General features: G+C 33.7%; 1 protein-coding gene across 1 annotated transcript; it reads right to left on the bottom strand.

Annotated features, from left to right (window-relative positions):
- Nucleotides 1-2,060: 2,060 nt before the first annotated feature.
- LOC129802396 (protein daughter of sevenless) lies at nt 2,061-15,802 on the bottom strand. The gene is made up of 5 exons (XM_055848173.1): nt 15,592-15,802; nt 10,643-10,943; nt 9,160-9,779; nt 4,950-5,672; nt 2,061-3,051 (listed from the first exon to the last, which is right to left on the bottom strand). Exons 1-5 carry the CDS (start codon nt 15,658-15,660, stop codon nt 2,650-2,652), a joined length of 2,115 nt encoding a protein of 704 aa, XP_055704148.1. The 5' UTR covers nt 15,661-15,802; the 3' UTR covers nt 2,061-2,649.
- Between the last annotated feature and the right edge of the window lie 25 nt (nt 15,803-15,827).

Genomic DNA, 15,827 nt, shown 5'->3' with positions numbered 1-15,827 from the left:
TAGTTCTCAAGAACAGTAAAACATTTCTGTTAGTATGAAGTGTAAAAAAATTTCTGTTTACAGTAGCAGCAAAAATTCTACTGTTCGCAGGAACAGTAAAAGAATATTTTACTGTTCCCAGGAAGAAAAAAAATTTCTGTTTCATAGAACAGTAAAAAAATAATATTAATTTGAATTTTCTAATTTCGATTTTTTTTTATTTAGTAAAAAATTTTCTGTTTTCAGGAACAGTAAAAATTCTACTGTTCATAGGAACAGTAAAAAATTGCTTCTACTGTTTGCAGAAATAGCAAACATTTCTTTTATTGTTTCTAAGAAGAGTAAAATATTTCTTTTTTTTATTATTAGGGGTCCATCTGGAAGATGATTGCCCCGTAAAATGTTTCTGTTCACAGGAATAATTAAAAAAAAAATCTTTTAATGTACCCAAGAACAGTTAAATTGTCTAGTTCGCAGGAACATTATAAAAACCATTTACGCCTTACTGTATACAAGAACATTTAAAATTTTTATGTTCGAGAAAACATGATAAATTCTTTTAGCTGTTCGCAGGAAAAATCCTTTTAAGGATCTATAAAAAAATCTATTTACATTTTGCACGAACGGTAAAACTTTCCTGTTTGCAGGAACAGCAAAAATTTTACCGTTCGCACAACAGTATGAATTCCTTTTATCGTTCCCAAGGACAGTAAAACGTTTCTGTTCGCAGTGAGTGTAAAAATTTTCTATTTCCAAAAACAGGAAAAATTCTACTACTCATAGGAACAGTAAAAAAAATACTTTTACTGTTCGCCCTAATTCTACTGTTCCTAGAAACAGTAAACAAATCCTTTACTACTCGCAGAAACAGTAAAAATTGCTTTTACTGTTCCCATGAACATCAAAAAAATTGTGTTTGCAGGAACAATAAAAATTCTTTTAATTGTTTGTAAGAACACTTAAAATTGTACTGCTCGCAAAAAGTGAAAAAATTCTTTTATTGTTTCCAAGAACAGTATTCTTTTCTGTTCTCAAGGAAAGTAAAAATGTCCTGTTTTCAGGAGCAGTAAAAACTCCCTTTACTTTTATAGCAAGAATAAAGAAAACTGCTTTTACTGTTTTCAAAACCAGTCACATTTTCGTGTTTACAGGAACATTGAAAAATCGTTTTAGGCGGTTTAGGTATTGTTCACAGGAACAGAAAAAATTCCTTTTAGCAGAAGCAATAAAAAAATCTTACTGCTCGCAGGAGAGCAAAACTTTCTTATTTTCAGGAACAGTAACAATTATACTGTTGTCAGGAACAGTAACAATTATACTGTTCCCAGGTAAAGTAAATATATTTTTTTTCTGTTTGCAGAAAGAGTATTTTTTCTATTTGCAGGAACAGTAAAAATATCCTTTCATTGTTCCCAGAAACAGTAATTTTTTCAGTTCACAGAACAGTTGTATTTTATTGTTTGTAAGAACAGAAAAAATCTACTGTTCGCAAAAACTGTAAATATGCATTTTACTGTTCCTAGGAACAGTAAACATTCAAATTATTCTTCACGAGAACAGTCAAAATTCCTTTTATTATTCCTAGAAACAGTAAAATTTTCTGTTCCCAAGAACTGTGAATATACATTTATTTATTTCCAGGAACAGTAAAGTTTTACCGTGTGCAGGAACAGTATCTTTTTTAATATTCCCAGAAGCGGTTATTTTTTCTGTTCAAAGGATCAACAAGATGGCTATTTAACCCTTTAAGGTCGAGAAGTTCAAAAATCGAGGGTCAGAAAAAATCACTTTTTCTTACTTTTTAGAGCAAAATACAACATTAAAAGGCTGTAGAAAAAATTTCATTTTTGGGTCACGGGTGACCCAATCGTCCTTAAAGGGTTAAACAAATTTAAATAGCCCACTATTGTTCCTAGGAACTGTAAAAACTGCCTATAATTGTTCTCAGGAACAGAAGAAATTTATTTTACTGTTCTTGAAACTCTCTCCAAACAATATCTCTTTGTATAAGAATGTTCCAATCAGTTCAAAAACCAAATTTTAGCCCTGATTTTCAATAAAATAAATTTAAATTTTGCTACAATAATTTTTATTAAAATAAAACTGGAGCGGTTGCTCTACAATTTCAATAGTAAAACATTGACTGTATATAAAAAAAAATATTGTGCGCATAAAAGAATATGTGTTATGGCAACAAATTACAACTATCTTTTTGACAATAAACCTTAAAAAAAATTATAGTTTATTCTCTGTATATAAAAAAATATAAGAATGATTTCGCGATAATACACAATTAAAATGCAACTTTTTTTATTTATTTCTCATGCAACTAACAGCAATAATTATTTCTTTTTTTTCTTTTCAAAATATAATTATTAGAGAGAAGTTCTAAGGCCTTTGTATTTTTTTTTAAATCCTCTTTTTCCACTTAATTGACTTTCTCTATTGTCGCGCCTCTTTTGGTTGATTTTTTAAACCCAAATTGATTCCCAAACAAATCCTCCATTCAGGCATCACAGTCACGCATTGACTCAGTTACTCAACCTCAAAATCTCGAAAAATAATCAGCGTGATCTCTTTAAAAAAAATAAACAAAATCGGTTCTTCCTGCATTATTCTAAGGCCACTTGAATAAAACTCATAATTGCACTTTGACTTTCTCCGGATCCCTCAATCCTTGGATCTGTTTGCAGCTCTATTCTCAGCATCCTGACGCACCATCTTGAAGGCTTCCGTCTTCACAAAGTCCACCGTCTTGTACACAATTCCCCTTTCACTCCCACTCGCTTCCACTTCTGGCGGACGCTGAATGGTAAAGAGATTCCCGATGCTGGATGCACTCAGCTTCCGCGGCGGTTGCCTCTGCGGAGTGCTAGAGTGATCCAGATCCAGATACTGCAGCTTATCGTCATTGCGGAAGGTTTTACCACCAATTGCCGGAGGTTGTTCGCAAGTTGGCGTGATATCTTCGTCACTTCCACCTTCCGGAACAGTTGCACTGCCCGGACAAGCGCTGCTGGTGCGCAATTTTGGAGTCACTTCCTTACGCCGAGGAAGGGATTTTGTGTCCAGCTAAATAAATTTATTTGTTATCATTTTGATATCTAAAAGGCTTTGTTAACAGTGCCTTTGTTTTATTTAGTAGACAATGAGTTAAGAGAGTTCCCCTAATTACAAAGGGACAGAAAACCCGTAAGGTTTCGCACACTTCAAGATTTTTGCTAAAAAGAAAAACAATAACTTGAGAAATGTAAGTCAAATTTTGGAATTTCGGCCTAAAAAAACATTCTTGCTCTTCTTTATGTTTTTATTGGCCAATAGAGATTGGTCCAATAAAAACATAAAGATAAGAGCAAGAAAGTTTTTTTTAGACCGAAATTCCAAAATCAGACTTAAATCATCCTAACGGTCGACTCACAACATTGAACTTGAGAAATATTTCGAGGAATCTAAGAATCTTTTTGTTCCCATTGTCGGGAACAAATTCGTGTAAAAGATTTCGTCTTACAGTTAAGGCCTATACTTCAGTCGAGATGGATTTCGATGGCGAAAGTTCATAAGGAACATCAAATAAGAATCAACTTAAGAGTGTTTTATACAGACGCGTGCATGACGAAATCATATGCGAGTGCTGTCAGCAGGAGGGGAAGGGAATCTCGAATTAAAAAAGTGCAACCATGTAGCACGAGAATTGCCACAGATTTTTGGCGTTCTCTTCGCTTCTTTCGCACGATTTTATACTAGACGAGCAATTTATTGGAACAAATTCGTTACTAATATTGGGTATCTTTTTATTCCTCCTAGAAGGTACAAATTTGTTCCAAAAATTTTCGGTGTTCGTGAACGAGCTACATTTTGGAACAAATTCGTTACTAATATTGAATATCTTTTTGAGCGAGTCTCGCAAAATGAACACGATTATACCAAAAATTATGGTGTCCGTGGACGAGCTAATTTTTGGAACAAATATGTGCCGAAATTTTTTACCGTGTAGGCTAAACCTTTAGTCTGAAGACCGCTTTAGGGGGAGGTGGGGCTATTTTGAGCTGTGGGGCACAAAAAAACACAAAAAAATCCTTTTGCCCCAAAGGACGAAACTAAAAACTTCCCAAAACACAGGAAATTTCCCTTTGCCCAAAGGACGAAACTAAAAATTTCCTAAAAACATTGTTGTAATTTTATTATTTATATACTTGCACAAAATGCACAAGATTTCCAAAGACAAAGTTTCCAAAAAACAAAGATTACTGAAGACAAAGATTCCAAAGACAAACTGGAAAAAACAAAAGTGTAAAAAATAAAATGGAAAAAAACAAAGATTCCGCAAACCTAGTTTTAAACACACAAGGGAAACGAATTTTTTTTTAAAAAAATGTTACATTTCTTATTAGAAGTGGCGAAATTTGAACTTCAATTACCAACAGTTTGATCATTTCCCATAAAAATATTAAAACTAAGTCCTTTGTTTATTTAGGGATAAATGGATGTCACTCCATTTTTTTAAAATCATTTCTAGTTATTTCTCATCGCTCGTTTATTTCTAGTTCAAATCTGTTTAACTTAAACGTAATTGTAAGACTATTTGTTTCTATAAAACTTCTGAGAGCAATGTAAGTTTGTCCGACCACCGCTAGAGGCACTAAAGTTACATTTACGTTTGCCTAACTTCACATTAATCATAAGAGCTTAATTCTTCTTGCAAGCTAAAAAAAAACTCTTTGTAAGCTCATAAATTTCTCCCTTCCTGATTCTCGCATTGATTTTCAAATTACTTGCACTTCTTTATTACTCAGAGTTAAGTAATAAGCAACAGAGAGATTGAGAGATAATGCAAAAATTTATGTCAGCACATTTTAATGGGGCAATATAATCGTGATCACAGAAACACAAGAAAATTCTGCTAGGTAACACGCGAATGGCGCGATTGGGGCGCTTAGAAAAAAAAATCATGTCATTGTAAAAGTACTCACCTTTGGCGTTGTCGGCTTCAATTTTCTGTCCACATTTGGTGCTGTGAGAACTGGAGTGTCAGCAGAATTGGACTCTGAGCTGAGTCTCGGTTTGAGATTTCTGTTGACCACCGGAGCTTCTCCCTGCTCCATGAAATCATAGCGAAAGACATTGCCCTCGACTCTCACGGGAGCAGCATTTGTGTAGTAATGCGAATTGTTGACAATCTTCTCTCCCTGCGGCACGAGATCAGGCGTCGAGGATGCCAAAATGTCCGGAGTTGTGGTGAGCTTTGGCGATGGAACATTATTGTTGCCCCCACGATGCCCTCCACTGAAGTAGGGCATCCAGTGGGATCGGGGAATGTCATAGCTCTCCTCAACATCGCACGAACTGTCCTTTGGACCAATTGCCGGCGAAGCATTGTCCGTGTCCGATGACGGAACTTCGCGATTGCGAATCTCAACGCCATCGAGCACAAGACCACTGAGACGCTTTGGAGGACGCGGAGGAACAATGTCCAGAGCCTCCGATGCCGCATTCTGATTGCGAACATCGTCAGGCACTTTCGAGAATCTCTGCACATAAGTCCATCCAATTGTCTCATTCTCCACGGAACTGTCCGAAGGACGAGCCCGACGATCCAGACTCTGAGTCTGGGCCTCGTGGTGAGTCCATTCGTCATCCGTAAAGACACTCTCGGAGTCACTGGGGCTCGATCGGCCGCTCCGAGAACGATTTGTCTGAACATTGCAGACAGATTCGAAACAAATACCATTAATATGACATTTTCTCACTCAAATTACTTTTAACTGAGGCCCATTTAAACCAGAATATTATCATTCAAAATAAGAATCCCTCAATGATCTTTACCTCGGTACAATTTAACCTAAGCTTCCGGTGTATAAGAAAATCTAGCACAAAATTTATTTCATTTATTTAATAAATGAATCAAGGTCTACTAAATTAATTTAAATAAAAATCAAAAATAACACTTTTAAGCGATAATTATTTAGAAAAATAGTAATATAATTTTATTCTATCGTGTAATTAGTGTTACACCATTTAAGTTCGTTTCATTTTCTTTCCTCTAAATTATTGTATTTGTTTTTTTTTTATTGAAATAACGTTTAAATGTTTCGAAATTAAAAAGTCTGTCGGGTTTCTTTTTTAGCCAAGACACTCCTGAGAGTATTATAGCGATTATAGCAGACAAGTAGAATTTATCTTAGGAACGAACCACTAGGGGTGTTTTCCAAGCCTTTCAAGACTCCAAAATGTTTTGCAGGATGTCTTAAAAGTTCAAACATTTCGAAGTAAAAGTAAAAATCTGTCAAAGTTCCTATTTTAGCTAAGACAATTCAGAGAAAATTACAGCGATTATAACAGACAACTAGGAGAATTTATCTCAGGTATGAGCCACTAGGGAATGTTTTCTAAGCATTTCAAGACTCCAAAAAGTTTTACATGATGTCTTAAAAGTTCAAACATTTCGAAGTAGAAGTGAAAATCTGAAAGATTTCCTATTTTACCCAAGACAATCCTGAGAGAATTATAGCGATTATAGCAAGCAACTAGGAGAATTTATCTCAGGTATGAACCACTAGGGGATATTTTCCAAGCTTTTCAAGTCTCCAAAATGTTTTACAGGACGTTTTTTAGCTTTGAACTTTTCAAAATAAAAGTGAAAATCTGTCAAATTTCCTATTTTAGCCAAGACACTCCTGAGAGAATTATAGCGATTATAGCAGGTAACTAGGAGAATTTATCTCAGGTACGAACTACTAGGGGATGTTTTCCAAGACTCCAAAATGTTTTACAAGATGATTTTTAACTTTATACTTTTCGAAATAAAAGTGAAAATCTGTCAAATTTCCTATTTTAGCCAAGACATTCCTGAGAGAATTATAGCGATTATAGCAGACAACTAGGAGTATTTATCTCAGGTATGAGCCACTGGAGAATGTTTTCTAAGCCTTTCAGGACTCCAAAATGTTTTACAGGATGTCTTTCAAGTTTAGACATTTCGAAGTAAAAGTGAAAATCTGAAAGATTTCCTATGTTAGCCAAGACACTCCTGAGAAAATTATAGCGATTATAGAAGACAATTAGGAGAATTTATTTCAGGAACGAACCAATAGGGGATGTTTTCTAAGTCTTTCAAGACTCCAAAATGTTTTACATGATGTGTCCCAAGTTTATACATTTCGAAATAAAAGTAAAAATCTGTCAGATTTCCTATTTTAGCCAAGACAATCTTGAGAGAATTATAGCAATTATAGCAAGCAACTAGGAGAATTTATCTCAGATACGAACCACTAGGGGATATTTTCTAAGCCTTTCAAGACTCCAAAATGTTTTACAGGATGTTTTTTAGCTTTAAAATTTTCGAAATAAAAGTGAAAATCTGTCAAATTTCCTATTTTAGCCAAGACAATCCTGAGAGAATTATAGCGATTATAGCAGGAAACTAGGAGAATTTATCATCAGGTATGAGCCACTAAGGGATATTTTCCAAGCTTTTCAAGACTCCAAAATGTTTTACAGTACGTTTTTTAGCTTTAAACTTTTCAAAATAAAAGTGAAAACCTGTAAAATTTCCTATTTTAGCCAAGAAACTCCTGAGAGAATTATAGCGATTATAGCAGACAACTTGGAGAATTTATCTCAGGAACGAACCATTAAGGGATATTTTCCAAGCTTTTCAAGACTCCAAAATGTTTTACAGGATGTTTTTTAGCTTTAAGCTTTTCAAAATCATCATCATCATTATAGGCTTCACGGGCGCGCGGCGGCCAGGGCCATATGCAAAAAATAAAAAAATTTTCAAAATAAAAGTGAAAATCTGTCAGAATTTCTATTTTAGCCAAGACATTCCTGAGAGTATTATAGCGATTATAGAAGACAGGTGAATTTATCTCAGGAACGAACAACTAGAGGATATTTTTCAAGACTCTAAAATATTTTACAGGATGTTTTCTAAGTTTGAACGTTCCGAAGTAAAAGTGAAAGTCTGTCAGACTTTATATTTTAGTCGAGACACGCATAACAGAAATATAGCGATTATAGCAGACAACACTAGATAATTTTATCTCAGGAATAAACCACTGAAGAATATTTTCCAAGAGACGCTGTTGCTTTCTCATTTATATTACTTTACTAACCCTGTTTATGTTCAATTACTCCCGTTTACACGATCCTTGGGAAATGAGGATACGTTTAACTTATTCACAACGAACAGACTGGGCTTTTCTACATGGTCATTGCTTTTTTACGCCTTCATTGCTTTTTTACACGTGAAAAAGATACTCAAAAAATTGCGGCACCAAACCAATTTTTGCATCAATTTGATGTTTTTTCCGTTCTCTGAGACAATATTCTTTAAAAAGAAAATGATGTATTAGTAAAATTTGCCAAATCTAAACACCTCGAAAAAAGAGCAAAGAGCAATTGACCGGTCAATTGCTTTTTGCTCTTTGTTCAAGGTACTTATAATCGGAAAATTTTACTAATATATCATTTTCTTTTTAAAGAATATTGTCTCATAAGGCTTAAAAAATATCAAATTAGTGCAAAAATTGGTTTGGTGCCGCAATTGTTTGATTATTTTTTCAACGTGTAAAAAAGCAATGAAGGCGTAAAAAAGCAATGACCATGTAGAAAAGCCCAGTCTGTTCGCTGTGATTAAGTACAATTTGGAAACTGCAGTCCCAAAAACAAAACCATTTTTTCTGACTAGAGATGACAAAAACGTTTAAAAATATACCATTCAGTTTACTTCCAGGATAAAATCTATTTTCTATTTGTTATAATGCTCAATAGTGTGTCTTAGCTAAAATAAAAAGTATAGCAGATTTTCTATTTACTTGAAAAAGAGGTTATGTTACACATAACCTCACATAAGAAATTTTTCAGTTATTTTTGTTATATTGCAAAGTCTCTATTATATTCATTAAGATTGATTCCTGAAATAAACTATAAAATAAACACTTCCTTGCTTATTGTACCTTCCTTCTTTAAATCCCCTTTAATGCTACACATAACCTCAATTTTCAAAATAGATTCTTGTTAAAAAAGAAAAAAAATGCCCAATACGTTTCAAAATGGTGTAAAAAAAAGTGCACGTACTTAAAATTTCAGTGTTCTGTTACTGTGCAAAATATCCTCGTTTTTCGTAGGCCAAGTTTAACATAACCTATAAGATTATAACCTAAAAAAAATCAGACTTACCGTGCAGTTGTTCCTCTTGGGTGAATATGGCTGTTCATCGGTTAGATTGAGACCAATGTTGATGTGACTGCGTGGAGTATCGTAAAATCTAGGATCGAGACTGTTGAGTGGAGTAGCCGGGGTTTCTCCCAAGAGCACCGGACTCCCCGAGAAGCATTCGCTAATGGGAATATAGGGCCCAGAGCAAGTGCTAAGCGATGGAGATGGTTCACTGCAATCCCCCAATGATTGACTCACATCTGTCAGTTTCAAATTCTCAGGAATCTTCCGCACGGCTCCAGTAGCTACAGCTGCTCGTTGAGTCACTTCATTTAGTGACTGCGAGCGACTGTGCTTGGGTGCATCTGCACTTGGCACCGGACTTTTAGCCTTGCCTTCGGCTGTAGCATCTACTTCAGCTCGAATTGCACTGAAGTTGTAGTAGGATTCCTTGGCTTCAGTGGCAGATTTTTGTAGTTTTTCGCGCTTTTTGGCGAAAATATCGTCATTTTGATATGTACGATCCTCAAATGAGGTGGAAATGGCTTTAGGGGCAGTTTTCTGGGTATTTTCATTGGACACATCACTCACACTGAGTGGCAGGGGAGCCTCCTCAATGGAACCCGGACCAACATTGAAATCTACAAGACCAGGCATTTGTTATTGTTGAGAAATACCCTTTAGGGCGTGCTTCAAATCTCAATGCAACTTTACGATTTTTATTCAATTTATTGTTGTCCAATATTAGGTTATGTTGAACATAACCTCCAATAACCTCAAACTTCTAATGTAATACAATATCAAAATTTTCTAAACAAATAAACTTATAATAATAAGTCTACTTCTGAAACTTCTGAGACAATGTAAAAGTGCTTAAAGTCCTAACCTATTCAGATTTTAACCTATAAAATTTTCAATTTGTTAACGAAAATAAAAAATAAGAAATAGAAAACTGCTCATTTTGATGCAGGATTTTTTCTCAAATAGTATGTGTATTTAGGTTTTGTAAATAAAAAATATGTTTCAATTCTTGGTTATCTTGAAGCATAACCTCAAAAAATTTTATACCGGAATCGCCAGAAATTGTAAACCAAATATTTCCGGATGATACATTAAGTAATTTTTCTGTATTCATAGTCATACTAATGGTTTTATAAATTTGAGGTTATTCTTTGAAACATGATATTTTTTAGAACATAACCTAGCATTTAAAGAAATTTCTTCACTTATTTTTGTAATATTGCAAAGATTGTAGTTCCTATTTAACATTAATTGAAATTGATTCTTGGAATAAACTATAGACGATAAATGAAAAATTCAGTGAAAATTTTTGTTTATATGAAGATATTTTAATGCAAATTACTTTTGAAAGGTTAGATTCAACATAACCTCACATTCTGAAATGATTTCTTATGCAAATAAAAAATTAAAACCCGTTGTCTTTTTTTTAGATAAATCGTAAAGTTGCAAAGAGCTTTTAACTTCAAAAATCAATGAAACTCACATTGACGTTCATCAGAAACTTTGGAGAGATCCTGCAAGCCACAAACCTTGCAGATACAATTAACCCAGAATCTCATATCCTCATCCGAATCTGCCGCCAAATAGTAAATGCGATTTGGTGTCTTAACATTGAAAACATGCTGGAATTTCCTCTCCATGCACAATCCAGCGTCCACTTGTTCACATTGATCGAGATCAATGGTGCCCTTGAGCTTCTTGCAGCTCTTATCTGTATAATACTCAAGAAAATACTGACCAGGAAATTCACCCTGTTTCAGTGTGAACCATCGTCGTCTCCAGCGCTTTAGCCGCGAGGAAGAAAAACAAGAGAACAGTTCAACTAAAAGACGCTAGATAGAAACTTGGCAATCAAATTAGAAAATCATGGAATTGCATCAAAATTAACTGATAAAATCATGGCAAATAACTGCTATTATTTTCTGTACATTTCATGTTCCATTTTTGGACCACAATTGACTTCCTCGAGGTCATCTCTTTATTAGGTTTACTAGTCAATCTCGTTCCTTCAAGCAAGGTGAGCAGAGAAAATTCTACTTTTAACGCTTTTAACGATTAATCGATTACATCTAACCCTTTCTTCAATCTTGTTTCATAATTAGATTACTTTTCTAGTATAAATATTTTATTTTTCTTAATTTTATTTTGAAAGCTATATGTTTACTTATTCTATTATTTACGATTTCAGAGTACATCACACATAACCTAAAAAAAAGGTAATAGTAATAAAATTTAGGTTCAAAAACCTTTTAAATAAGTTAATTTAACCCTTTTATTTTAACAAGAAATTTCAATGAACTCCCAATTTATTAAACAAAAACACTAGCTTTATCAATCTACAAAAAGTATACATAACCTTTGTACTGTTTTGAGGTTAGAGTCAATATTATCATAAAATACATCGACGACTTTTGAAATCAGAAAATCAAGAATCGGTGTCTTAAATTATAAAATGGAAGGTTTATTCTAACTAAAAGAGTTTGAAAGAAATTTCTTTGGTATAGATAGATGTTTATTTTATGAGGTTAAAAATATAAGATTTTTACACTCTTCTTGAGTTAATATAATTTTTGAGGTTGATAAATTAAAAGAATTAATAAAATATTATGATGCATAAAGTCAACATACCATGTTTATTTATTTATTTATTCCTATTCGTTTTTTTTTTTTTTTTTTTTTGAAGCGGACAATTGCATATTCTTTTGAGTTTTTCGAGGTTAGGCGAGACATAACCTCATATTGCTAAATAACCTCTTTGTAAACGAAAATCATACTGAATTTTGAAATTTTAACTGGACTTCTTCAACCTCTCTTAACGTTCGAATTTCAAGGAATTCAAGCAAATAATCTAAAGAGGGTTCTGCAATAGTATCAGTATTCATTAGTCCGTCATTTTGCAATACTGTTTCGAAAAACTATTTAAACACTTAAAATATATATAAAAATATACCAAATTTTTTAACAAAATCAGTTGTTATTTTGTCCTCAAAACAAAAAAAAAGAAAAACGAGAAAAACAACTCGTGTTTAACTTCCTAATCAAGGGCACCCTCATAAGTCCTCCGGTTTGGTTCCAGTCAAGACTGTTTTTTCCAAAGTTGATTGTGTTCCAAAACGTGTTTGTAATTTAGGACAGCTTGTAATTTTGGACACTTTGGGGGTAAAGTTGGATACTACAAATAATAAATTCGACTAATTTTGAAAATAATTTGAATAAAAAGTGCTTTGATGAAGTACTATTAATTTTTATTTAATATTTTTAAATGATAGTGCAACTGTACTGAATTTCGCCCAGCTTGCAATTTTGGTCACTTCTTTTGTTCCTCAAATTTACATAAATTTTTGGGTTTAGCATAGTCTAGAGATTATAAAATGCAAAAAAGGAAAAAATGTGTTAAATTACTTTTTTCGTGTAAAAATAGATAATTTTTCCGAGGTGCACTGCTGAACAGTTGTTTTTTCTCGAAATTCTAATTTTTGTGAGACCTAGGCGATTTAATGCCTAAATAACCATCGCCTTTACAAACGAGATGCTGTTTAAAAAGCCTTATAAAGGGTCAGGAGATATGGGAATCTACAATATTTGAACTGAACTGAATTGAAATGAACTATTTTTAATAAATTAATATGGACAATTTTCGGGCTCCTTCGAACATGCTACGGTTCCTTCTAATAAACAGAAAGAGGACTTGGTAAGTTTGATTCTTGAAATGGACGAGAATAGGATCTATCACGAAATAGCAGCTTTACGAAATTACAAGAAGTATTCCAAATTAAAAGCAAAGTGACCATAATTACAGTAAAATTCATGTCCATATTTTAATTAATTTTTAAAAATTATATGAATAATTTTATAGACAAAAAGCAAATGCTGTTTTCTAAACAGCATTTCTAAAAAGTGTAACAAAAAACTTCAATATGTATCGAAAATATCGTAATTCGAACTTTGGATATTGCCACTTATATGCACCCTATCCCAAATTACAAACACTTCCTTCAAAAATAATCTCTGGCAAAGGTGCAGAATGGTAAATTTCCTATAAGAATAATCTGATTAGAAACTCTAAAACTTCCTCTTTGGTAGACACAAGTTCTTATAGGAAAATCTTAGAAAGACTATGGGAAAGCTTTGATCGTTCGCACATACGCTACCTTCGAACACTTCGTATTTCTTCCGTATTCATTTATGAATCTTACCTATGGCTATATATTTCAATAGCTAGTCCTAAATCCCACCTTTTCTGAAAAAATTGAGAGTCTAATCCTTTTTTCCTAGTTTGAGGAAGCATAAATTAAAAACAGGTTCGAAATTGTAATTTTGATGTGTAATACTTGATACGATTTTGCACAATTAATATCACTTTTCTGAAAAGCGACTATGACAGGAGGTAGAGGGTTTATTAGGGTTTATATTTATGTAAAAACCTTTTGGACTGAAGAAGCCCGTTTTTTGGGTGGAAGAAATTTCACAAACTTGACTCACATTCATCGATTCTTCGCACATTTTCCAGGAAACTTCATTTTAGATGCGATCCCTCATATTCACATCTATTGTAATCTACCGATTTAATCCACCACTAAAAAGTTAAACTTACAAACATTAAAGTTGATAAACAAGAAGTGATTTGACTCAAATAGACCGCAGTTGAGTAATTTTTAAGCAATTTTGCATTTCTTTGATATAAAAATATTTTTCAAGCTTGCACAAACTGAATGTACAATGACAGAATCACATCTACAATAAGCTCACACAGTTTACAACTGGTTTTTGACAATCTTTGACATAACCTCACTTTTGTGTTGTTTTTCATAAAAGAAAAAAACTTGTCCGTAAGAAGCTGTTTTGTGAAAATTTTAGCCTGTTCACCTGCTGAAGCTCAATATCTGTGCTAAATCTATCGGTTTGTGTACGACATCATAATAGAAGGATGTAAGATTCTTGGCTGATTTTCTCAAGACTCCAGATATTCAGGAAAAGAAAATATTTGAGATCAAAAATCACTATTTTCGAACTTTGTGAAATGACTTTTCTTTTTCAAATTTTTTTATATTAATTTATTTTTTTCAGCAGAAAGTTCTTTAGAAACACAAAATAGAATATCCAAAGATTGTATATTGCATATTTTGATATAATAAACTACTCTCAATTTTCCAGAAAAGCGTGTAGAATTTTCCGGGTCATATATGACCCTATTGTCCCCAAGGGTAACAGTGTTTTCGTCCCAAACCTATAGCGAAATGTAGTTGGAACATTGTTTTTCTTTGTGAAATGCAAATGGGACATCTTGCTCCTGGACATTTCATCTTATATCTGATGAATTATATCATATTTTGCAATAGTTTAGAGTATTCTGCAAGCGTTTCATATTGTGCAATTGTATTGTGTGTGAATAAATATGTAGATAACTTTATTTTTGCCAAATACCACTCAAAATATTGTGACAGTGATTGTTCAAGGGATTACCAGGAAGATTCCTTGAACACAAGGAGTACAGTGTTCATCAAGACAATCCAGTTTGCCATGGTTTTGGCCAAATTAATAACTTCAAGCAAAAAAAACTCTTAGAAAGCCCGTGATAAGATTTTGAAAATGGTATGTATACTTCCCTTGAGGACAATAGGGTCATATATGACCCGGGGTTTTTCCGAGTTTTCACGCAATGGAAATTTTTTTTCCTCTCTGAACTATTATATTTGATCATAAAGCATTAGGAAAAACTCAATTTTAGATGAATTCATCTGCTGAATAAAAGTGGGACACGAAAGAGTTAGAGGCCCTTTATTGAATATTTCTAGATCGATCTGGATTGGGACAAAATTCTCAAAATTGTTTGTGGCCCCATCTTTTGGTAAAATTCTAAAGTTTCATAAAAAAACGAGCATACTGGAGAAGCTACGCGCTTCCTATTGCTCTTTGTAATCTGCCTGCGTGCTTCTCAGCTGGAAAGGTGCTGAGAGAATTCACAATTCTGTGTCAATTTTAGCCAGTTGATTGGTCAAGACGGACTTTCAAATTGCTTCCGAAGATAGTGCCCAAGGGATTATTGACCTTTCAACATTCAATTGGCCAGTACAGAATCTTCCCCAGAAAGTCTCATCTAAATCTTTTCTGGGAAATTGTTTATCTATCAATTTTTCTTATCATATTTTCAGCCAGTCTTTGGTAATGTTTTATTGCATTTTTTTCCCAGAAATTGGCTATTTTGAAAGAAATTAATCTCAGGGAAATAAAAGTAATTGGAAAAGCAAGAGGGAGTATGGAAAATTTATATCTCGCGAATCCACCCAGAATTCTCGGATATCTCCTTAGTTGATGATTCAATTCGTGGTATTTGCCATTGACTATGGATTTTCTGGGGGATTTCCGTGGGCAGGAAAGGCGAGAGGATGTAAATATTTGGGTGAAAAGACAAAAAAAAATGCAATGACGTACCGCTCGCCAGATTCTCTTCGTTGGTGGAGATTTTACAAGCCATCCCTCGTAGTGCATCTCACGGTTCATTGTCCCGCACTATCCACATGCAATCACCATTCACTTTTCACAACTTTTACTGTGGGAAAATTAGCAGAAAACCACGAAAAACCAAACACTTCGCGGAGCACAAACAAGTCGACATTGCTGAATTGACAATTGTGATTCAGGCACGTGCCGCTCATGGCGCTCTAATC

Source organism: Phlebotomus papatasi, chromosome 2 (assembly GCF_024763615.1).
Source record: "Phlebotomus papatasi isolate M1 chromosome 2, Ppap_2.1, whole genome shotgun sequence".
In the NCBI taxonomy this organism is placed as follows: domain Eukaryota; kingdom Metazoa; phylum Arthropoda; class Insecta; order Diptera; family Psychodidae; genus Phlebotomus; species Phlebotomus papatasi.
The sequence above is the reverse complement of the archived record's forward strand: the minus strand, read 5'-3'. Positions and strand labels throughout refer to the sequence as shown.

Excerpts from the sequence above, each read along its gene's own strand:
- LOC129802396 (XM_055848173.1), bottom strand. The coding sequence starts at position 15,660 with ATGAACCGTGAGATGCACTACGAGGGATGGCTTGTAAAATCTCCACCA. Across the intron at positions 10,944-15,591 it reads CGAAGAGAATCTGGCGAGCG|CGCTGGAGACGACGATGGTT; the intron begins GTACGTCATTGC and ends TCGCGGCTAAAG. Across the intron at positions 3,052-4,949 it reads TGAAGCCGACAACGCCAAAG|CTGGACACAAAATCCCTTCC; the intron begins GTGAGTACTTTT and ends AAATTTATTTAG.